At 39.9% G+C, this 25,536-nt stretch overlaps 1 protein-coding gene across 10 annotated transcripts; it reads left to right on the top strand.

The window, feature by feature from the left end:
• Nucleotides 1-4,267: 4,267 nt before the first annotated feature.
• On the top strand, nucleotides 4,268-23,650 carry LOC308292098 (membrane cofactor protein-like). Of its 10 annotated transcripts, XM_080734330.1 has the most exons (15): nucleotides 4,272-4,863; nucleotides 9,709-9,821; nucleotides 10,899-11,099; nucleotides 11,376-11,475; nucleotides 12,041-12,120; nucleotides 12,211-12,387; nucleotides 12,620-12,799; nucleotides 13,970-14,149; nucleotides 16,221-16,265; nucleotides 17,307-17,375; nucleotides 18,095-18,127; nucleotides 18,426-18,482; nucleotides 20,086-20,152; nucleotides 21,065-21,133; nucleotides 21,420-23,650. In XM_080734330.1, the coding sequence occupies exons 2-14, from the start codon at nucleotides 9,770-9,772 to the stop codon at nucleotides 21,123-21,125; spliced, it is 1,302 nt and encodes a 433-aa protein (XP_080590456.1). In that variant the 5' UTR covers nucleotides 4,272-4,863; nucleotides 9,709-9,769; the 3' UTR covers nucleotides 21,126-21,133; nucleotides 21,420-23,650. The 10 variants fall into 10 exon arrangements, with proteins under 10 accessions (XP_080590457.1, XP_080590464.1, XP_080590465.1 ...); XM_080734338.1 differs by lacking the exon at nucleotides 13,970-14,149 and having other exon boundaries at nucleotides 4,270-4,863; XM_080734333.1 differs by lacking the exon at nucleotides 16,221-16,265.
• Nucleotides 23,651-25,536: the final 1,886 nt, after the last annotated feature.

Below are 25,536 nucleotides of genomic sequence, written 5' to 3'. Positions count from 1 at the left end.
CTACTCCTATGTGGTATCATATGGTAGGCCTACTGTTTTGCAATTTCAGATAAAATCAGGAGCTGGACCCTCCGGAGTCATAGATTTGTATCACCAATGTTGGTTTAACACTGATACTAGCTGTCACAGCCTCACAGGAATAAAATAAAAGCTCTTAATATGTTATGAGAGTCCAACTTAGTGCTTTTTCATGAGAGATAATTCCAAACCATGATGTATATGCCAATGGGGTCCTTGAAATGAAAACCACTAGATTGACTGATCAGCTGATTGATGTGCTTTCACAAATCACACATTTAAATTCCTTGGACTGACCAGTATCAATCATCATTTTAGTTAGTGGAGCCAGTGCCACCCCATTTAAACTTAAATGGCATTTTCTTTAGTTCTGAGACGGTGGGATATGTTTGAGTTATGAAGCAATGGCATCTGATGGATGTCATTATCAATTTCCATTTCCACTACTGTATATCTCGGATCCAAATATACAGTAGGCCTAGTACTTTGGCATATCCACTTTGGCCCTATAGGCTACATTTTGACCATTTTAAAATGGCTGATGCGACACATTGTGAGCTTGTAGTTGTAGATCTATATTTTCCAAAGATTTTTATATTTGAAAAATTGAAAAAGGACATTCTGCCTAATGAGTACTTTTACTTTTGGTACTTTGATACCAGTAGCCTACTTTTACCCAAGTAGCTACATTTTGAATACAGGACTTCTACTTGTATTTCTAAACCAGTAGTGTGGTACGATGTGTACTTCCGTAGGATTTTTGTGCTAAAATTGATTTTTTTGCAGATCCTGGTTCTATAGAGTCCAAACTATGAGAAAATGATGGGTGCCAACTTTTCCGGACCCCCGCCCCCTTTCTGGGGGTCATCTAGTTTGGGACCTCCCAGAACAGTACGCCAGCCAGTTAATGTCCAATTGTCTTAATATTAGGGTTGTTTTGTAGATTTTAAAACATTCTGAGTTCATTTATTACACTTTTGAAGCAGCCAGAGTAACCTTTCTGACTTTTGGTTGGGGTCTTTCCTCACCTGGGACCCCCCAGACATACCCCTGTGCCTATCTCAGTAATCGCTCTGCTCCTGCTCCAGAAAAATTTCATATTAGATCATAATTGAATAAATGTTTTTGTTGCTGGGCTCAGAGTTACTGCATAGTGTACTTCTAATGATTTTTTTGGCTTTTATAGGGACCAAACTGTCAGAAAATGATGGGTGTCAGATTTTCCCAACCCCTGCCCCTTTTCTGGGGGGGGGGGGGGTCATCTATTTTAGGACCTCACAGAACAGTATGCCAAATTTCATAATATTAGAGCTGTTTTGAAGGTTTTAAGGCATAAAAGCTTTTGTAGCTGGGCTCTGACAACAAAAATGAGTAGCTAATACCAGGGGTCTTCCACAGGGGGTCTGGGAGGTGTCCTCAGAGTTACTACAGGGGGCCAGCCAAATCTCTGATCATCCCAACCTCCCAGTCAGCCAAGACATCTGACTGGAAAATACCCTCCACTCTCTGAATTCCTTCCATTTTCTTCAATTGGTGGAAGCTCTGGGCAATTTGTCAGGTATCATGTATACTGCATTGTGACGTGGTCGGCATGGAGGATATGTGGTAGCAGTGCAGCTCTTTGACTGAAATCCCATCCCATTACCCTGCATTATCACAGATGTGGGGTTGTTGGACCAAAGTGCTCCAATGACTCCAATGTTGATGGAAATAAGTCTGCCTTGCCCAGCCCTGAGGCTCATATGGCAGGAGTCTATGTCCAGTGTCTGTGAGGCAGCTTGATGTACAAGTACCCCTGGACAGTGGACATGATAATAGTTTGTCATAGGGACATACCCCAATCCAGCCTTTGATGCTGAGGTCATACATTCAAGATGTATGACAAGATGACTGTGTGTGTGTGTGTGTGTGTGTGTGTGTGTGTGTGTGTGTGTGTGTGTGTGTGTGTGTGTGTGTGTGTGTGTGTGCGTGCGTGTGTGTGTGGTAAATGGACATGTTGTTCTGCGTGCCTGCTCTGGCATCACACTCTGGCTTCACTGTGATGGCACACCAACAGAATCCCTTTTATGACCATATATGGAGTTCCTTGATGTCTTCAATATTAAGCCCATATCTGACAGGACTTCATATGGGAATGCCCATATATGGAGGCCACATCGGCCACATGCCACACTAACAGAATCCATATATGGCCAAGACAACCCATATCTGTGTGGCTGGTTCTACAGACAGGGATCTCCACGTATGGGCATAAAAGGGTATGATGTCAGTTGTCATAGACATCATAGGACTTTCACATAATAAATAACTGAGTTAGCATGTTTGGGCTCTCACAGCATATCTCCATACAGTACATACATGGATCTCCATATATGGGTACCAGGGGTCTCCTACAGTATGGGTAACTGGTCCGATATACATCACTGGCTAGATGGCAAAGAATTGGTGCTCTGAGGCATCTTACTAGTAAATAATACTGAGAATACTAATAAACCATCAAGTACACTACATAAAGCCAGGATGCATAAAACTAACAGTTTCTAATATTATTCAAAAATAGATAGCAAATTGCAGAACTGGTTGCAAGAATAGGGCCAAAACTGAAATAGCCATTTGGCTGGCCCCCTGTACTAACTCTGTGGACACCTGGGGGTCCCGGACCCCCTTTGGAAGACCCCTGGTATTAGCTACTACAGGTACAAAAGCTTTTATGATTCAATTAGGATCTAATTTGACACTGTTCTGGAGAAGGAGCAGAGCAAGGACTGTATTGAGTTCTGAGATAGGCACAGGGGTCATTACGGGGGTCCCAGGTGAGGAAAGACCCCCACCAAAAGTCAGAAAGGTTATTCTGGCTGCTTCAAAAGTGCAATATATGATCTTGTTTTAAAACCTTCAAAACAGCTCTAATATTATGAAAATTGGACATTAACTGGCTGGCATACTGTTCTGCGAGGTCCTAAAATAGATGACCCCCCAGAAAGGGGGCAGGGGTCAGGAAAATCTGTCACCCATCAGTTTCTGACAGTTTGGTCCCTATAAAAGCCAAAGCAGTAAAAAATACATTTTAGCAAAGAAATCCGTAGAAGTACACTTCGTATCACACTATGTAGTAACTTTGAGGACCCCCAGGGGTCCCGAACCCCCTGTGGAAGACCCCTGGTATTTTTTAATACTTATTTTTGTTTTCATAAAAAACGTTTATGCTTCAATTATGATCTAATATGACATTGTTCTGGAGCAGGAGCAGAGCGAGTACTGAGATAGGCACAGGGGTCCGTCTGGGGGGTCCCAGGTGAGGAAAGACCCCAACCAAAAGTCAGAAAGGTTATTCTGGCTGCTTCAAAAGTGTAATAAATGAACTCAGGAGGTTTTAAAACCTACAAAACAACCCTAATATTAAGAAAATTGGACATTAACTGGCTGGCGTACTGTTCTGGGAGGTCCCAAACTAGATGACCCCCAGAAAGGGGGCGGGGGTCCGGAAAAGTTGGCACCCATCATTTTCTCATAGTTTGGACTCTATAGAACCAGGATCTGCAAAAAAATCAATTTTAGCACAAAAATCCTACGGGAGCTGTTTTTTGGACGCATCGTACCACACTACAGTGGTTCTCAAACTTTTTGGGCTTCAGTACCCCCTTTTCCTGATAATAATTATGAATCGACAACAACATTCTGTTTAGAAAATACTGACATCAAAAGTCCAGTTTTTATGTCAATATGTTGAAAATAAAAGTAAGTAGCCTGTTCAGTAACAGTATGATTTAAAGGCTTTACAGAGCAGCACATTCACGTAGGCCTACTACATTTGTCAACGTTAACAGTAAAATACATTTCCATTTTCTCATCGTAGTACCTCTGAGTACCCCTAGGGATACACGTACCCCCATTTGAGAAACACTGTTCTAAACTGTAATAAATCCACTACTCTGTGTGTGTGTGTGTGTGTGTGTGTGTGTGTGTGTGTGTGTGTGTGTGTGTGTGTGTGTGTGTGTGTGTGTGTGTGCCTGTGCCTTTAAGGCCGCACCTCTTGGACCCGGAAAAGACTCACCAGTCACCACTGGGCGCGTTCGGAAATGCGCACTCAACGCACTGGTGTGCCATGTTGTCGTTCGTTTATTCGGTGCACTTGGTGCGTTGTCGTTCGGAAATCCAGTGCGCGGCGCACTGGTGTGTCACCCTCCCTACTCAGAAGATGGGGTTAGGCGGTGTGGCACGTCAGTGTGGTGTTGATTGGTTGGTTTTCATCGCCGTGTCTCGAGCGCTTCTCAGCTGTGAACAATGGAGGAAATGACCGCAAATGCAGCATTTACAGCTTTATTGGTCGTTTGGGCTTGATAGTTTCACACGCATCAACATGTAAACTAACAGCAGGTATGCCAATATTATGAATTACATCTCCTTTCAATATCAACGTTACGTTAGCAACTGCTGCTTTTAAGGAAGTTTACCTTCAGAGTTCAGAGTGAAAAAGCACACAGCTGACTCTTAACTGGTCGTTCGTAAATAAGCCACACTTAAAGCCTGGTAGGCGAGGTTAAGCCACACTGAACACATATCTCTTCGGAGATGAGTAAGCCTGGCTACGCGAGGCTACACTGAACGCACTCTCCAACGCCACGCCCACTGCACTCACTACACTGAGCACACACCCGGTGCGGGTTTCCGAACGCACCCATATATTATGAGTGGCAGCTAAGCTAACTGCCTGGCAGAGTGCAGAACAAACCTACTGACCTACTGTACACAACCTTACCTTACCTTGCCCAGCCTACCCGAACCATTCATACCGAGCTCATTTGGCGACAACACCGCGACACAGACACAGCCCTCTGGATCACAGTAAGTATCCTTATCTCGAGCCTAACGTTATAGCTTGTCCCCGGTGGTGGTTATCTACAAGCTATCAGCGGGCCGCGTTCGCTTAAAACGAGATAAACTGAGCGTTAGCTGAGACTCGAGTCGCCACGCTATTTAATAAACATGGGCGGCGGGGTGGTAGCTGTCTGTTTGGCTTTAACAAAATAACAACAAAGGCACTCATGCCAGCCAGGGCCTTGCTGGCGGCTCTGGCACCACATCGGTCGAATCGCGTCTTTTGTTCAGTGGTGGGAAAAGTACTCAAATGTTTTACTTGAGTAAAAGTATCAATACTGCAATGTGGAAATACTAGTAAGTATAGGCATAGGCCTAAAAGTCCGGAATTCTAAATTTACTTGAGTAAAAGCATTGGCATCAAAATATACTTAAATATACCAAAAGTAAAAGTAGGCTACTCATCCATTATCCGAGCGAGCTTGTAGATTGGCTATTTTCAAATGGCTGAAATGTATATAGGGATTACATTAGTGTAAGTGATTTCATTTAATTCAAATAATAACAAAATGGGTCTATGTTCTTGTAGTAGTCTACTAGTTACCAGTAAGACGCCTAATAGGCCTGGGGCCAATTCTGATATCTTCACAAATTGGTACCACCCAAGGTGACCGTACATTTTTTACATTTTTGACTTCCTACATGTCTAGTTTACATTTTGGTATGATAACCCTTTCTGAGACCCAGCTTAATTGATGTTATCAGCCGCTAGAGTCGGTCTCCCATCGACTTTCTATACAGGAGGAAAATACCCAGAAAAGTTTTTTTTCTGGGTATTTAAGTGGGATGTGAGGGGTCTAACTAGGGGTTTGTCATGATGCTGAATCCATTGCAGGCATTTGTTTTGCACAAAAACATTCAGTGGGCTAGAAATGGCCTCAGAAAACAATACACGTATGGGTGAGTATTCATGTTAGTCGGAGGCCTTAGGGTTTTTTTTCTCGTGCTAATCAGTCTAAAAGTGCAAGATTTTGCACAGATGTAGCTCATGGCATGCTCTAATGATTTAGCTAGGGCGCCCGAGTCTGCGACATTCGGGGTCGCCACAGCGGCCAAATCAAGTTGGGCTCCCATAGACTTTAGTGATGAAAAGTGATGAGTCATCACTTTTCAGAGTTTTGTGGGTGCTGTGGTGACCCCGAAGGTCGCCGACTCGGGCACCCTAGCTAAATCATTAGAGCATGCCCTGAGCTACATCTGTGCAAAATTTTGCACTTTTAGACTGATTAGCACGAGAAAAAAAACCCTAAGGCCTCCAACTAACATGAATACTCACCCATATACGTGTATTGTTTTCTGAGGCCATTTCTAGCCCACGGAATGTTTTTCGTGCAAAACAAATGCTTGCAATGGATTCAGCATCATGACAAACCCCTAGTTAGACCCCTCACATCCTACTTAAATACCCAGAAAAAAAAAGTTTTCAGGGTATTTTCCTCCTGTATAGAAAGTCGATGGGAGACCGACTCTAGCGGGTGATAACATCAATTAAGCTGGGTCTCAGAAAGGGTTATCATACCAAAATGTAAACTAGAGACATGTAGGAAGTCAAAAATCTAAAAATGTTACGGTCACCTTGGGTGGTACCAATTTGTGAAGATATCAGAATTGGCCCCAGGCCTATAAGGGCGACGGTCACGCCATGTCTTGGTCATCTGGCCAGTGATGTATATCGGACCAGTTACCCATATATGGAGACCCCTGGTACCCATATGCTGTGAGAGCCCAAACATGCTTACTCAGTATTCGTTATGTGAAAGTCCTATGACATCTGACATACATACAATCCCTTTTATGCCCATATACGGAGATCCCTGTCTGTAGAACCAGCCACACAGAAATGGGCTTTCTTGGCCATGTGTCTTGGTCATATATGGATTCTGTGTGGTATGTGGACGATGTGGCCTCCATATATGGGCATTCCCATGAAGTCCTGTTAGATATGGGCATAATATTGATGACATCAGGGATCCATATATGGGCGTATAGGGATTCTGTTAGTGTGGTTCCCCTGACATCACAGTGATCAGAGCGGCAAAGTAAAAAATCAAACCTCGTTTCGAAGTGAAGCGGTTTTTATTCTATGTGTTCTAGAGCTATGAAATCTGTGTTCTAGATCTATACTTTCTATGCTTTAGTTCTATATTTTTATGGATTCTGAATGAATGAATGATTTTGTCTGGAGGGCCAAATTGTCATGTGAAGCTTGACCAATCCTCAATTCTGCATGCATGAGACATGTACGGGACAGACAAAACTAACCAATCACAGCGCAGGGATGCACGGGACAGGTACGGGACACACAAAGCCATTCCTTGGAAGCGGCTTTCACCGCTTCAAAAAGCATAAACGGTTGGACGGAGACATGATGTGCCGCTTCTCATAGGCTACTAAACTGCGACCTATGGTGACGTATGGTCACAACTATAGAGTGTTTGGTCCATATTTGGACTTCAGCCTTATCCCCTGTGAGGAGAAAAAGCAGTTTGTTGCTCCACTAAAACTTTTGGGCGACAAGGTTTCCTCCGCTCCCCATACACACTCATTGTAACTTCAAACTCCAATTTAACTATGATAGATTAATTAAAAACACCCATTATTTTTTCTGGTGACTCATAATACCCTCCTAATACGTGAGCAGGCCGTGTTTTTTCGAGAACTTTTTTCATTTATTTTTAATATCTTTTGGGAAAATGGAAAAAAATTAAATACGAAAATGAATTATTAAAAATAAATGAAAAAAGTAAAACACGGCCTGCTCACATATTAGGACAGGAGGGTATTATGAGTCACCAGAAAAAATAATGGAGGAGGAAGGCCTGATAACATTTACATCAAATATCTAAATATTGAATAAAGCAACTTAAAAACCGTTTAAGGGTGTTCATAAAAGCCTGATTAGACGATAAAATGACCAAAAGTTTTATTGAAAGTGAAGTATCCCTTTAAGCTCACCAAGGCCTGCCCCCACTTTATCATGATTGGAAGAAGGCCCCTGTCACCTACATTAGGTTAAATCACTAACCCTACCTTAGTGGTTAATGTATGTTTTGTAATAATAATAATAATCAAAATCTACAAAGTAACTAAATGGCTAGTATTAAAAAAAATGTTATGGTTAATTAATATACAACATTTTGTCTGATTCTCTCTGAGATGTAGTGGAGTAGAAGTAAAAGTACTGATAATTGGAAATACTCCAGGCAAAACGGTACTTAAGTAAATTACTTTCCACCACTTCTTTTGTTCAACTTGACACTGTATCAATTCAGAATCGTCTAGCACAGGGGTGGGCAACTTTGATGGAGAGAGGGCCACTACATACATTTACACACCCACTCACTCCAGAGGGCCACATTATCTTGTATTTTAACTTTTTTTCGTAAATGAATGCCATATGCCGTCATTCTTTGTCACACAAAAGTAGCAAAAATAGCTACTAGGAAATAGGAATAATATAAAATCAATAATTATTTTGGTCATAATATGACCAAAAGAATTATTATCGACTGAAGTACGGATCATGTGTGCATGTTTGGAATTGTAACAGCTGAAATCAATAATATATCAGTATTCTGATATTAACCTGTGGGCCGCATTAAATGAAGGTGGCATGTGGCCCCCGGGCCGCCAGTTGCCCATGTATGGTCTAGCAGCTATGGTGACCTTGCAAGTGGTAATTTGTTATGGTTTATTACCAGTGTTGGGTAGCGTTACTTTTTTTAGTAATATATACTGATTACATATTACCTTGATTTTAAAGTAATACATTTCGTTACATATTACCCCCCGAGTAGGAGTAATATATTAATATTACTTTACTTATTACTTTTTGGTAAAAAAATAAATAAACGCTCAAATTGAACAAATAATTATATTTTATCATTATATTTTATATATTTTATATATTTTATTATTTTATTTTATATTTTATTGTCTGTTTTTTCATATGAAACACAATAGACCTATACCTTCTTAAATGTGGCCTATAATGACATGACAAGTTTGACAAGACACAAACCTCTATGCCTAAGTCCACAGAACAAGGTCTGCATGAGCTCTTGTTTTGGGCATGTTTTATCTGACAGCCTGTGCGTCGGAGAAAACATCCACCAACACAGCGCCACAGTTCATGGGTGGGAGATATAAACCAGGCATTTGATAGTTCTCAGTAATGCATACATTTTAGCATTTTCCCTTCAGTTGTTGAAATGTTGTGGAATTTAGTAGCTTTAGCTTACTAGGCTAATAATCATTCTAAACACCTGGGTGCGCTGACTCGCTGTGCGCAAATGGTTTCCAGGCACTCCAATCCACCCGACAGGCATGTACACACATAGACATCAAAGGAGGCTTGAGCCCTGCCTCAGCCCCTGCCTCTCTAACATGTCAGCCCCCTGCCTCTCTAACATTCTCTGCACGTCCCTGCGTATATGTGCCGTTCTGTGCGGGGCAGCAGCAGCGCGCAGCCACAGAGCTTGAGAGGAAGGCTGAAAGCACAGGAGGTAAACCTCCCACGACAAAAAAACGTACCATATTGGCTTAAAACGGGACGACGGGACCCTGGTTGGTAACGCGGAAAGTAATGCTGTAAATAAGTTATCATTACTGCATTATATTACCGATGTTTTTTTTAGTAGGGCGTTATGTTAGTCATTACCGCATTTCGGTAATATATTAGTAATATGCGTTATATTACTAACGCGCGTTACCCAACACTGTTTATTACAAGTCGGGCAACGTGTATTAACTGTTAATGCAAAATCAAGTCAAGTAAACTCAGAGTCTGTTGATGTTCATTGTCATTGCCAGGAAATCAACAGCTTCCTGCAGAGCAATCTAGCCTACTGCTGCTACACCCCATCCAGACGTCATGGTCTCTGTGGGCGTCTTGTACTTGCTAGCAACAGTCCTTGCTGTTCATGGTAAGTAGTAGGCTACTGTTAATCACTGCTGTTCAAACAGTGGGTCCTATTGTGGGTCACTGAGCAATTTACATGGGTGAAAATCCCATTTTATACAGTGTGATATATATATATATATATATATATATATATATATATATTATTCTTTAGAATGGTATGCATTTTAAAACAAACAAATAAACAAATCTAAGAAATTACATAAATAAAAAACTAATAATTAAGAAGTAGTGAAATTAGCAGATCTACAAGCTCACAACGCTGCGCAAAGCGACACGTTGTGAGCTTGTAGATCTGCTGTTTGGGTTCCGGGCAAACATCTAATTTCTCTTTTGGGTCATGAGCTAAAAAGTTTGGGAGCCACTGCTGTAAATGATCTGTTTATGCTTTTTTATTTTGTATATGCCGTCGTACGTATGGTGGTTGCTATAGGAGTAGTATAGTATCCTGCCTTTGCCAAAGTGCCAGAACACATACGCACAATATAGCCATTGTTTAAGCAGGAATTCTTGACAGTAAAACTTAACAACATGCTGTTTTCATATCATATTGGTAATAAGAATAATAAAAAAGCTATTGTTGAATATTGAGATGATGACCAATAAGTACACAAATATTGTATACATTTTTAATGTCTTTCTGACTTAGGTTTTTGCTGCTAACATTGAACCCAGAAAATGAATAAAAAAAAAAAAAGAAAGAACTGGATCACTGTATATGGTTTTGCTGAAAACATTGCACCTGTGCAGCTGCTATTGACAATGAATAGCCTATATCTACCACCAACCTAGCACTACTGTCTACAGTTTCTCACTGTTCCCCTTAAAACATTTTCTTCTAATCCAAACAAAAACATGCTTTATAACTGGATTGTTACAATGCTTGTTGATTTTGTGACGACGATACATTTTTTATATATTGTGCTGGCCTGAGCAGTATTGTGCAAGTTGTGCAACCCCAGAGCTGTAGAATTTTGCTCAACCTAGCATGAGACTAGACTAGTGAATCCCAGGTCGGACAACACATGAAACTTGACGCATTTCCTCTTCAACTCAACACGTATCTTTTTCTTTTTCATAGCTCAAGAAGACTGTCCCCGACCCCGAAATGGACCTGCAAACACAGTTTTGGTTAGTGCCGACATCGTCAAAGATACATTTCCAGATGGAGCTACCGCTGGCTGGGAGTGTGAGGCTGGCTATTCACAAGTGGGGGGCAGTCGGAGACAAAGATGCACCGCTGGAACCTGGGATCCTGCTATTGTGACACTGCAATGCGACAGTAAATATTTATACTTTATATTCTTAAACATGCTATTGGTAGTAAAAACAGAAGTAATCATCCCAAGGACACCTGATCTACAAACTGAGAAAATGACCTCTATTATCTTGGTTTGAGACCCAGACATGTGTGAGAACTCTGAAATGTATAAGGACACTTAATCACAGCTTATCACCCAATGACACTTGCAACCATATTCTATAAAATATTTTTCAATGCCATTCTTAATGGATTTCTCCTACTAAGATTTGCTATTATTATTGTTTGTTTTTTCAGGGAGAACTTGTGGCTCAATTCCGGAACCAGATAACGGAAGAATAGATTTTCCTGATGGTAGTCAGTTTGGTGACATGGCTGTGATCGTCTGCAATGCTGGGTTAGTGATGACTTGATGCTTCCATCAATCGTGTTTCATAATCTTGATCAATGACATTTCAGATGTTCATGTTTGACAATTTGGGGTATATTTAATGTACATTTTGCTCTATGGACTTGCACAATGTGTACACCGGTCACGGTGTACTTTGCAATACAAACCCCAAAATCAATCCTCCAGTTCTAGGTAACACAGAAGGGGGGGAACTTTGTTTTATTTTCCACACAACTCTTCTAAGGTATATTAATGACATGTTCAATATTGAAAATGGGGGGGGGGGGGGGGGGGCGGTTTCCCCTTTAAAGACATTTTTATCATTTTGCCTAAGTGCAGGAACTATGCAAAGTGGTATTGTAAGGCAGTATAATAAGTAACCTAGGGGTAGTTGGAAATAAATTGTCCCAAGTTGAACACTGTAGAATTGCAAGCTCATTTTGTCCAAATCCTGCTGGAATGTACAAATAAACTCGGTGTTCATTTATACATTTCCAGAGTTAAATTAACACTCAGTGAGTTTACAAAGTGCATTACAGACGCTTAATGTCTTCGCCCTGTTTTCCCCCAGTCACAATTTGGTAGGCGGCGCTAAACAACGAAGTTGTGGAGCTGATGGGAACTGGATGGGCAGATTTGGAAGATGTGAAGGTTGGTAATTGAAATACACTTGGATAAGACCATAACGTTAGATTATGTCTGAGTTTCTACATTCTGATGTATTCTTTTTTTATTCTACAGTGGTTAAATGTGGAAAGCCAGATGACACTTTAAACGGCAAATACAGTCCAGTGCGAGAAGATTATGATTATGGCTTTGTTGTGACATACACATGTGATAAGAGTTTCACACTCGTTGGAGCGAGGTCGTTAGACTGTCAAACTGATGGGCAGTGGCTTGCACCTCCAACATGTAAAGGTAAGTTTCAGTGTTGTTTTCAACCATTCCTCAAACATTTGTTTCAATATTTCCAACCCTTTCTCAAACAATTATTATATGTAATTAGTTTCAATATTTCCAACCCTTTCTCAAACAATTATTATATGTAATTATAATTAATATTTTTTAAAGCCTTCTAATTTCATTAGCTATTACTCTCAATGTGTCCCTTTTTTGCCATTCTTAAAATTGTTTTTCTTTGTTCTCACAGTGGTCGAATGTCCAGCGCCTGATGTCGAACATCTCAGTCGGGTTCAGGGGGGTCCACCCCCTTATGGATATAAGTCTCATGTGACATACAAGTGCGATGCTGGATTTCAGATGGAGGGCTCACCCTCGGTGACATGTGAAATTAGTGGGAGTTGGTCACCTCCAATTCCAACATGCAAAGGTATGTCTAATGTAGCTCTGGTCTGTTGCTTTAGCGAGGTCTCTTTAACGCTATGCCAGGGAAAATATATTTCCTCATTGACAAGGTTTGTGATGTCTAAAATAAAATAAAGAAAATAGTACTTTTGCTGCTCATGGTAACAAAGACTGTTATAGGTTGTTGAAAGCCTCTTGGAAGATTCTCAGAACCCCACCTTTTTGTGTAAAATCCACCTTTTTGCCAAAGAATATATACATTAGACAGTCAGTCATCTTACCATTGTCAATGGCTATTATGGAGAGGGAGAGCGAGCTCTTCTGGCGTCCCCACGGGGGGACAGAGCGCCGGCAGGCAGCACCTAGTAACCTGGTGAAATGCTAACCTTCGTCCCCTCGTGGGACGGTGGGGATGCGACTCGCGGGAGGACGGCACATGAGTAGGTACCACCTAACCCTAACCTGAGTAAAACTAACACTGGTGAAATGCTAACCTGCCGACGCTCCGTCCCCCACGCGCCCTCCCGTCCCCACGGGAGGACGCAGGTTAAATGCTAACCTGCCGACGCTGTTGAAAGCTAACCTGGTGAAATGCTAACCTTCGTCCCTTCGTGGGGACGCGACTCTGAGTCGGGGACACAAGAAGAGATCGCTCTTGCTGCTTATGGATTCCACTGTTGACTATTTTTTCATTGTTTTTGATAGTTTGTAAAAGGTCCTAAAGTCAAGAGAAACTTAGTTAGACACCCGACGAGGACACACTGTGATTGGCCTGTCATCGCTTTGATTGGAAGTGTTGGGTGTGACTTCTTCTCTTGTGGGAGGAAGGGGCGGTCCCCTTCATGAATTTATTCTATCCGAGATGTATCTTTAGAGGGGTCCCTGGTTCCCGTGCGTCCAGGCATTCTGGAGAAACGGACTCCTTCACCCGAGTATGTGGTGTTATGTTGAGGCAAGATGCGCTGTGATTGGCCCGCAGTTTATAATCCACGCTGTGATTGGCCGGTAGTGTATGATGACGTAATTTTGCCGCGAAATCCGGTCCCCGGCCAGAATCATAGAAAACATATTTACAGAAGGCTTTAGGGGCTGAAATTCACAGAGTGGCTGTTCTAAAACTTTAGCAATTTAATAGTTAGATCAAATTTAAGATTTGTTTAATTGAAAAAGTTGCATATTCTCTTTTATTCTACAGTGGTTAAATGTGGAAAGCCAGATGACATTTTAAACGGCAAATACAGTCCAGTGCGAGAAGATTATGATTATGGCTTTGTTGTGACATACACATGTGATAACAAGAGTTTCACACTCGTTGGACCGAGGTCGTTGGACTGTCAAACTGATGGGCAGTGGCTTGCACCTCCAACATGTAAAGGTAAGTTTCAGTGTGACGAGGACACACTGTGATTGGCCAGTCATCGCTTTGACTGGAAGTTCTTTGTTGTGTTTGACTTCTTCTCTTGTGAGAGGAAGGGGCGGTCCCCTTCATGAATTTATTCTATCCGAGATGTATCTTTAGAGGGGTCCCTGGTTTCCGTGCGTCCAGGCATTCTGGACTTCCTGAGAAGTCAGCAAGATGCGCTGTGATTGGCCGGCAGTTTATAATCCACGCTGTGATTGGCCGGTAGTGTATGATGACGTAATTTTGCTGCGAAATCCGGTCCCCGGCCAGAATCATAGAAAACGTATTTACAGAAGGCTTTAGGGGCTGAAATTCACGGAGTGGGTGTTCTAAAACTTTAGCGATTTAATAGTTAGATCAAATTTAAGATTTGTTTAATTGAAAAAGTTGCATAGTATAACTTTAACTCCAATGTGCCCAGTGTCCAAACGAGAAACCACATCAGGCAGTCCTTGTGTGTGACGCAGTATAAGGGGCAGGCGGTCCCCAGGTGAAACGATGAATGAATAGAGAATCCTTTAAGTGTTTGACGCTCCTATCTGTGCTACCCTAGAGCTCAATTGCCCGCTACAGCCTCATTGTCTCCCCTATACATACTGTAGTAATACAGTAAAGCCCCTACAGGGACCCGCTGAGTCTATAAAGTTGTGGAAGGGTGTTTGCTATTGCTTACAAATTGAGCGTTATACATTTGGGAGACATAGTATGCTATATAGTTACATGGTTCCGCTTTAAGTAATGGCCATGACTTGATGTTGGACTTTCATTTACATTTTTCTTTTTTTCAGTCCGAGGTTGCTGAAAACTAATTCTGAATTACCGTATCTATGGGGAAATGAAAATTGAAAGTTGAAGTTGCTTTTATAATTGAGTATAATTGTGTACTCAGTTGTTGTTAAATACTCCAGTTGAGGGTAGTTGTTGTTTTTCATCACTCTGTGTCCAGCGACATCAGGTAATTCTTTGATTTGATTATTCCTGGTTATCCTTCTACTCCAGTTGTGTTCAGTCTGTGTTAAACAGACATTTTTCTGATGGCTTTTAGTCAAACATGGTTGTAAAATAGGCCTGTCAGAATGAAATTAGTTTTTCGACTATAATTCGAATATTAAAGAAATGGATGAAAGTCGAATACTTCAATTACTATTCGAAATGTAAAAAAAAAAAAAAGAAAAAAAAAGTTTATATATAAAAAAAGTAAACAAACGTTTTTCCTGACCTCCCATTGCGAAAATAAATGCTTTCATCAAGTCACAAATGATCAACAATTACGTGTGTACGTGGCATGCACTGCAGTGGACTGGACACAGAGAAACTTATGCCACAGCACTGTGTGTGAGACACCCGACACCACCGTTTGCATCGCTGCTGTGCGGAGCCCTGCTCTCCTCTCCTTTCTTCATTGTATTAGCTGGTTAGCGTTAGCTACTTGGCTATTTCTCCTGCTGTTTCCCAGCTTCACTTGAAAGTAACATTTAAGAAACTTATTACAACAGCAGACAGCCAAAGACTAATGTAATATTTGTCCGTCAGTAACTAGAGGAGCTGGCTTTTACGCTCTGCTCTGCTCCTCTGTCCTCTCTCTCTCCGCACTGCTCTCTGGCACGCGCTGGACAGACACGTGCAGCATGCTGTCTAAACAAGCAATATAGCTGCTAGCCACGCCTCCAGCTGATCTACAAGCCCACAGCCCGTCGATGCAATGTAGTTAGGGCTTGTAGCTTAGCTTTTTTTCCCTGCCTGTTATAGCATCTGAATTTGCGCACATAATGTGCTTATTATTTTACAACTATACATTTTATAAAAAAATATATATACATATTTAAAAAAAACAACAAAAAAAAAACTACATTTTATATATTAAATCAACTATTCGACTATTTTCGAAAAATTGTAAAAATGAATGAATGAAATTCGAATGGGATTTTAGAGGCAAACTGACAGCTCTATTGTAAAACATCAGCTTTTTTGCGCAACTCAACACATACTGTATCTGTTTTGGAGATGTAATTGATTGACACAGATTCCTGCCCGCCTTTTATAGCGCTTCCAACTACCACCGCCACTCCTACCACTACAAAGAAAAAAGGTAGTCCATATTTCCATTATATCTAACATTCTGTAAAGGGTTTTCAAAATCTCCTGCAAGGTCATGTTTTTTTTGTGAGGGGAGATCATTCAAATATTCACTTCTAGTTATCCATGTATGGTAGCTACTCATCTTGGCCAACTGCTGTTGTGCATACATGGGGGCAGCAGGTAAAAAAACACCTGCTGAACAGAAGGTGTCAAGGGAGAGTGAATCACAGACCTTGCAGGAGATTTTTTAGTCAACTAAAAGAGAAAGTGAAGTCATTGATTGCCTTCTGTATAAGCTCTGGCTGGCATGAATAATGAAGCTGACGAATGAAGCTTAATTGGGAATTCTTATGCGTGTGCTGCTGATGCATCTTTGAGACCAAACGTCAAATTAATAATTAGGTAATCTTCTGATTGCACTATCCCTGTAACGGCAAACCTTGGTTGTGGCTTTTAAAGCTGTACTGTGGAAGCTGCTCAACTAGTGGTCAGTAGCGGTATTGCTTTTTTCAGCCGGAGTCGCCGCGGACCCCCGTTCCAGTGGTCCGCGGACCACCGCGGCCGTCGCGAGCACCTCCGCCTCGCCGATACGATTCCGTAGAGCCGTCTCCCATCATTTTTAGACCAGGATTGAGGGAGTAGCAAGCAATATTCCTTCACCAATGTAAACACAGTTGCTGAGGGAAGCTACTTCCTTTAGAGACAGCAAGACTCGCTGTGATTGGCCGGTGGTGTATGATCGGCACTGTGATTGGCCGGTAGTGTATCATGTGGGAGATGACATCATTTTGCCGGGAAATTCTCCCCCCCTCACAACTCATAGAAAACATATAAAGAGAAGGCTTTAGAAGCTGAAAATAACAGAGTGGGTGTTCTAAAACTTTAGCGATTTAACAGTTAGGACAATTTTAAGATTTGTTTTATAAAAAAAGTTACATGGTATAACTTTAACCTTTTGGTTTTTTAGTCAAGTAATGTCATAAAGCCATGCTACTAAATCTTTTTGTTAAAAGGGAATTCCTGGCCTAAAAAGCTTTATAACTTTTTATAGATGTTACTACCACATCCACGACAACCCCAACTACTACAACCCCTCGTACTACTACAAAACACCTGCAAGGTAGTCCATATTGTCATTACATCTTGTAAAACGTTGAACAGGGGTGTCAAATCACCAACAACGTCTGGCCCATGGGATTCATTTTTGTTTCTTATTTTCTTTGGGGGGGTAATTTCAATTATTTTGACACCCCAGCTGTAGTATGTGTTGACATTGCTTGAATCTGGCTATGATTTGGGGATTCACATTTCTGTTGTATTAACTCATTTGCTGCCCCCTCCCGAGTTTCAAAAAATGTTTTAGGCATGATCGCAATCGCGAAATTGCATGTTTAACCCCCATACCATACCCCATTACCAACCACATCTTTCAAAATGGCAGCCATGTTTGTTTACATTTGAAGAAAACAATGGCTTCTATCTCATGAATGCCTGAACGGATTTCCAAGCGGATTCTTTTGTTTGAAAGCTGTGAACAGCGTGCACACATATGGTGCATGATCTAGGCATGGGCGTGCACGATCCGTGCACTCAAAATTGATCTGTGCACTAAAAATTACATGGAATGGCAGTGAGGAACTTGGCGGACATTTTGAAAAGGCAATGAATGAGTTAAATTAAGACAGTGCTGTATTTACTTTACTTGACATTATTATTTCATTGCTTCATTGATCAAAGCATAATCCAACATTGACACTGTGTGAGTGGAATGCTCTCTTGTTTGTTGAGACAGAACTATTTCTTGGGCTTTGAATTAGTTTTGCTGTTCTTTTGCTTTAGATGATGGTGCAGGTCCTTCTCCTACCAAAACAAGTATGTCTGTGTGTTATTTGAGTATAGTATACTGTAGTACTGCTCAAAGAAAGTTCAAAAAATTGAAGGGAACCTTCTGTTCCCTTCATTTCTTTGAGCAGTTTATATATAGGCCTATACACACACACACACACACACACACACACACACTGTATCTGTATATACAGTCTATGCATAGACTACTGTGTGTATAATTGTGTATTGATTAATTGTTTTGACAAAAGCTGTTATCAATAAGTACCTCCATTTCCACAGCAATTTGCAAAACAATACTTTTCTGTCCTGTTGTTAATTGTAGGTAATGGCGTGGATCCAACACCACCACCATCAAAAACAGTGTGGATTATTGTAGTGGGTAAGTTCACATTCACATTACAGGGTCTATATGGTCATGAAAAATCTTGGGAGTTTTTTTTATTAGGCCGGGAAAATAATGGAACTTAATAGAAATATTTTAATGTCATTCATTTTTAGTTAATTGCAGAATTCTAACCCCATGCGATAATAACTTAAAAATTGGTTATTGTCAAAATAATTCCTGATACGGTATGTTCCACCGATGCCACATTAATCATGTGCCAACCACATTGATGTATTGGTAGGAAAAAGGAAGTTACTACGCAGGAGATGATGGCGACAATCGATTAATAGCAAATCTAAGCCACCTGAAGCTGTGAAATCCTGAAATATACTGTAGCTCTCCTTAGCACATTAGATATCACACTTAAATACAGCCCTTGCCCAGTTTCCATCACTTTTCCTTGTATACAGGAATACCTTTTTATGGAAAGTTCAGTACTGAAAATATCTAAAAGTTACGGAAATCCATTTGTCAATTTGTATAAACCCTGATGGTACTGAAGAGTAAAGAGAGAGAGATGGTAAAGAGATTTTAAAAACATGATGCTACAGTATATACAGTTGACTTGAAAATGTGTTTATTATAAAGAAGAAATCTACCATTAATTACATTAACATATCCCAAAGATTAACTATGTACGTTATGATTAATGTTAATGTTTGTCGTTGCTTATACCACAGTCACTTAACCAAAGAAAACAACAACCTGCAAACAATATTGTTTTATTAACAACATTCTAATCCGACAAACAGCTGCTCAAAATAGTTGACGACTGTTGTTAGGGTGTCTTCAGATTTTTGAAAAGTACATTTTTTCAAGGTCTGAAATGTGAATTTCAGCGGAAAAGGTACCTTTATATAAGGGGCACTCCTCGATTGACATTGCCATCTTTGACCAGCCAATACAATTGTTTCCCAGAGTAGTGTATTGTTATAATATTTCTGAGTCAACGCCAGGGGGCGCTATACCATGTCTGAGACACTGAATGAATATTGAAAGAGTGATTGTTTTCTGAGGCCGTGGTACAACAACCTTAACATTTTCATCAATGTGGCATGCCTTTTTTTTCATCAATGTGGCATGCCCTTTTGTTAAAGTCATCCATTTTGACACAAAAAGCCCAGAGGGGCTTGTTTCCATTGTGGTCCATCGTACTCAGTTCATCAGTAAGACACAATACACAATTGCATAGCGGTAAAAGCTCCAGTAGCAGCAAAAGATATATTTACAGAAACAGGAGGGGTGGGGTCAGAGGATGCCACTACCAAGGCCTCCTTCCGTCAAGCTCTTTGAGGGGGTGTGGTGTTTTGCAAGTTGGTAGGGGATTGAAATCTTAGTCCAATTGTACTTTGAGGTCAGCAATGTTTTAAGGTTAGTTTTAAGTGTGGATAAGGAGTGGAGATCTTTAATGGCTGTTCGTAGGGCATTCCATATCTTGGTGTCTACATAGTACAATGCAATCCCCATGTTTGAGCCACGTTTAGGGGAAAAAAGGAGGAGGAGCTCCCTCTGTCGTTATGCCCATGGGCATGTCTCACTCTAGCGAAGTAGACTTTAAATGGACTGAGACGTTTCCTTTTGTTTCCTGTCAAAATAGTTGTATTGTGTTGTGTGGCTGCAATTATTGGACTGGTTGCCCTTAAGTGCTTCAAAGACAAAAAACGGTAAGCGAATGTCCATTCAGCAAACTTAACTTTTGCCAGCTGGCCCTTTTGCCCTTTCAATACCATCTTGATGCATGGCCATGTCTGTTCCATGTTGCATGTGTGTTTGTGGAGCTTTTTGTTTATCCCAACCAGGCCGGGAGGGAGATGATGTTGTCTCTGTCTGTTGTTATGCACCTGTCCATCTGTCTCTATCTGTGCACAGTTGGATCTCTTGAACTAAAGGTTGTACAGTCCAATTAACCTTTTCCCTGGTTGGATCATGATTCAACTCTCCATATAGACCCCACTAATCTCCACCTAACAATACAACAAAATTATATGACTTCGAGTGTCAAAGGGGCTTTTGATATTCCATACTTTTTGCCAGTAATGTGCTTCCAAAATGAGTGGGGGATACAAATGTGCAAAGTTACATCGTATTTCATACAAATGCTATTTCCCCGACAGCTTCTTTGGTTCCTGGCACTTGCAACTCCGGCCTTACTTATCCCTGGCTAGGCAACCCAGCCTGGCGGAGATATGCGCTCCTTTCTAGTGTAGATTTGGCATCCAAAATAAAACACCAGACCAGGGTATTTGGCTTCAAGCAAACTCAATAAGCAGAGAATGTACAAAAAGGTCTGTACAGTACTTGGTGTTAAACCCACCAAGAGGTCTGGTGTGTCTGCTAAGTGGGTTAGGATGGTGTTTTGACTGAAAGGGGATGATGGTCTTTGTGTTACTCTCTTGTCTATTCCAGCAATCCTTCTCACTAAAGCCTTATTTATGTTTTGACGAAAAGTGACATGCAACAAAAATATATTTTCAACTGAAACGTTTTGATGCATCTCGCTTTTCCACTTATCATATGAAATGTCACATAATGCATTTAACCAAAGCCAAAGATGACCAGTCACTTTTGGCTTGCAGCTCTGCTAGTGGCTATACAGGAAATCATGTGACCATAAAAGATGACGAGGGGGAGTTATAGCACTCTGGGTAAGAATAAATTACATTATGATTAATAGGAACAATGTGACAAAATAGAATTTGGAAAATAAAACTCTGCCTTTTTTGTTTGGTACTGTTGGCTCCTTTTTCCTAATAACCTTTTCTACTAATGACCATTAATACTAACCTGTTGGAACGTGTAAAACAGAAAGTCAGTTTCCTGTTTCAGAGGGGATCTTGCAAAACTTCCTGTGTGAAAGTGAAACTTAATCTATGAAGATATGTCTATTTTTAAATATCCTGCTTTTTTTTTCTTTCTTTGTTTTTTTGTCAGCTCTATGTGTAGTATCTCTACTGACGACGGACCATTATAACGTAATATGAAGTTCCAAAACCAGATGGAAGGATACGGCTGGACCAGCCCTTGAATGTACAACGCATGCCTGCGGAAGGAAAGCCCTGTGGATGGACTTGAAACCACAAACCTTGCAACACAGTAATATTGGTGCCATCATCTGCCTGTGCTGCAAAGGTTGGCAAGCATTGATTGGCTGGCAGTTGTTTATATCTTCCGTGTACTTCAAAGTCCATGAATCAAAGGATAATTATTTGGTCCCAATCTGTACCCTTTATTTGATACTGTTGTTTTGAGCAGTATTGCCATAAGTGATGGCATCCCATATACAATATATCACATTGTCACATTATCACTGAGTGAAGCTACGTCGGCAAAACGTTGTCTTTGGTAGCACTTTGAGGTTCAATAATTCAGAAATTGCCATCTTTAAATGACTGACAGTTAATAACATAAAATAAGAACATTTGGTTATTACTGAACACATTTAGTGTGTAGAAGAAAAGAATTGTCTTCAATATAAATCCATACCATTCTTAAGCAATATTACACGAGAGGGTGTGGGTTATCGTGATTATTGGAACACCTGCTTGCCGTGCCCGTAGGCAGCAAATAACTTCCAATAATCCTATAAACCACACCCATGAGTGTAATATTGCCATTATACAACTGTTGCCCTTAAAAAAACATGTCAACTTCATTTCATTGTAATTAAGATATTCGATAGATTTTTTTTATTTTTAATGCCACATTTCTTTTTAAACAATATGTTTATTTTCTTTTTTTAGACATACAAATAAACATATAAAATACAATAAAATAGTTCAGACAAAACAAACAACAAAAAAAACACAAAAAAACAAAACACCCGTAGAACACAAAGCTACTACAGTATGTCCCTGAACTTAGCCTAGCCGCTAGCATAGTGTGGGGAGAGGGAGCGCTTTGTTTGATGAGACCTGTGTGGTAATGCTCATTATTCGCACGGGTAGAGAGCTATTTCAACCAATCGGATTCCTTCGTCGGAACTACCTGTTGTATAATTAAGATTAACCTGTTCTGCACCTTAACTGGGCTTTTGCTGGCAAAATTATTGTAATGGTGGGGATCAAACGTGCCATGCCAGTCCAGATCAGCTATTCTTTTGGTCTACGTAATAGTATTGAAAGAAATGAAAAGAAATGTGTGACTTCTGATGCTCCAAGTGTTGAAATTATCAGGTACAGTCAGTACTACAGATCCATCTAAAAAAAAATATATCGAATATTGTGTAAAGAAGCATGCAGATGTCATAGCACCCCAAATCATCACCCCTGTGGAAACTTAACACTGGACTTAAAGCAACTCTGACTTAAAGTTGATTTCTCTATTATAAATCCTTGTTTGAGTATTTTCGTGTAATATTGTAATAGTTTGAGATGACTTTATGAAGGGCCTATTCATGAGCTGTATGCCATAAAAAAAATCTAAATTAAACAAAGTTTTGAATATTCCACTGCATGCGTAATGTACCTAGACTATGAAAGTTGAACATTTTGAATTGTATTGCACTATTCATTTTTTTTAGATGGATCGTTATATGCCTTAATATAATACAATGGTTTTATGTTTGCCGTTTCTTCCACTTTCTGTGAGCACTGATCTTTTTTGTAGAATATAATTTTGTTACTGTTCCATTGAGACTGGAATAATCTGAGGTGTTTGTGTGAGAGACTGCAAGAATGTGACCGTAACTTTGTACATATTGAGGATAGTTCTGTGAGCAGGTTTATCATTTGGCCTACCTGCACCATAATTTAATTTAGATCCTCTTGCATTTTTTGCACAATAATATGAATGATGACTTTATTTGACTAAAGTGCTATTGTATATTCCAGGCAGTCTGCCATTCTATATTTCAATGAAACCACCAACTGCTCAATAGATGTGAGAATTTTGATTGTAGGCCTATTATATATTTTGAGATACTTGGTAGGAGCAATTATTTTAGGCCTTGTTAAAGTGCGCACTATAGCCTCCTAGGGCTTTTGTTTATTTTAAAATTATATCTTAGATCAACAATACTGTACATATTGTGTGTTCTTTGCATAGATGCAGCTTTGTTTTTCAGTTATCAATTTTGTAAATGTGTTGCTCAAATTAAATCCTCTGTTTTCATGAAGACTAGATGAAACCAAAGTGTATATTTTGACATTAAAGATTTGGACCAATTTTGTCAAAAACAAGTTGGTTAAACAACCACTTATGGCCTATGGGTCATCCATAACACAGCACTATGGAAGACATACCTTTAAAATGTGTGCATACCACAACTACTGTACTGTATAATGACAATGGAGAAAGATGGCAGGGCTTTGGACCCTATTTTATGCTTTACCACAACAAAGCTGTCATGCCCACACTAGTCCATGGGCCATACGAGATGTCCCTCTATATCTCTAGATTATATTTTGGTATGACCCTTCCTGAGTCACAAATTGGTGTTATCAGCTGCTAAAGTTGGTGTCCCTACAAAACTGAAAAGTGATTAGTCACTTTTCATCACTAAACCATAGTTTTGTGTGGCCGTTCTTAGAACAAGGAATGTTTTTCGTGCAATACACATGCAATGGATTCAGAATCATGAAAAAACCCTAATTTGACCCCTCATATGCTATTTAAAGCAGATTAATTTTTTAATTATATATTTTTCCTGTATAGTCAAGTTAAAGGGATATTCCACTTTCAAAATAACTTTGTCATTTTATCGTCTAATCAGGCTTTTGGGAACACCCAGGACAGTTTTTGAATTTCTTCATTCAGTATTTAGATATTTGATATTAATTTCCCCCCATTTTCCCACTTCCAGGACCTTTCTATGCAAAGCCATTATAACTTAAAACTCCATTTTTAACCATGATAGAATCAATGAAAACAACTTTCCTTTTTTCTGGTGACTCCTGACACCCTCCGAATACGTGAGCAGGCCGTGTTTTTTCGATAACATTTTTCATTGATTTCTATAAATTGTTTGGGGAAATGAAAATTATTAAATACAATAGAAGATTATAAAATAGAAATGAAAAAAGTTATCAAAAAACACGGCCTGCTCACCAGAAAAAGGGACAGGTGTTTTCATTGAATCTATCATGGTTAAAATGGAGTTTAAAGTTATAATGGGTTTGTAAAGGAAGGTCCTGGAAGTGGGAAAATGGGGGGAAATTATTATCAAATATCTAAATACTGAATGAAGAAATTCAAAAACTATCCTGGGTGTTTCCAAAAGCCTGATTAGACAATTACCAAAAGTTATTTTGAAAGTAGAATATCCCTTTAATGAGACAACGACTTTAGCAGCTGATAACACCAATTTAGCTGTGACTCAGGAAGGGTTATCATACCAAAATATAATCTACAGACATAGAGCTTCTCAAAAATGCTAAGTAACCCTTGCCACATTTCTGAGAGCGACAACTCGTATGGCCCATGGACTACAATAGGAACACTAGGTTCAAAGTGGTCCATGGCAAAAATAATTATGTTTTACACAGTAACGCTATACAACTGAACATAAAATAAAATAAAAAAATAATTACAATGGCTGTATCTTATATATATATATATAAGATAGATAAAGATATTATAACCCTATTGAATATGAAAACTGAACTTGGCCTGTCTTAAAAGAATCTTTGGCATTGTACAGTAGGCTATATGCACACATTGCATGCCAAACAAGCAGTGATTTATATCTATACTGTAGGTGTAATTACTGTACTATCTGTACATGACACTTTACTGTCCATTGGAATTATGAAAATATACGAAGATCAAAACATTTTATTATATCATTGACAAGAAATAGACTTACACTGTACATAATTAACAATACAGTATTTGGAAGTAGTTTGGAAAAACAAAACTATCCCAGCCATTGGTTCAACCAATTATATTTCTTAATATCATTTTTCATGTTGCTTTGCGTATTCCATTCTTGCTCTTGCACTCACTGGATTGTTTAGTTCAGTGGGTTTATGTTCTATCAACATCATCTGTTTTTAGTCTGGAGACTCCCATCCAGACAAACAAATACTGGAATATGTCAACATTGACACAG

The sequence above is a fragment of the Nannobrachium achirus genome, assembly GCF_963921795.1.
Source record: "Nannobrachium achirus genome assembly, chromosome: 9".
In the NCBI taxonomy this organism is placed as follows: domain Eukaryota; kingdom Metazoa; phylum Chordata; class Actinopteri; order Myctophiformes; family Myctophidae; genus Nannobrachium; species Nannobrachium achirus.
The sequence above is the reverse complement of the archived record's forward strand: the minus strand, read 5'-3'. Positions and strand labels throughout refer to the sequence as shown.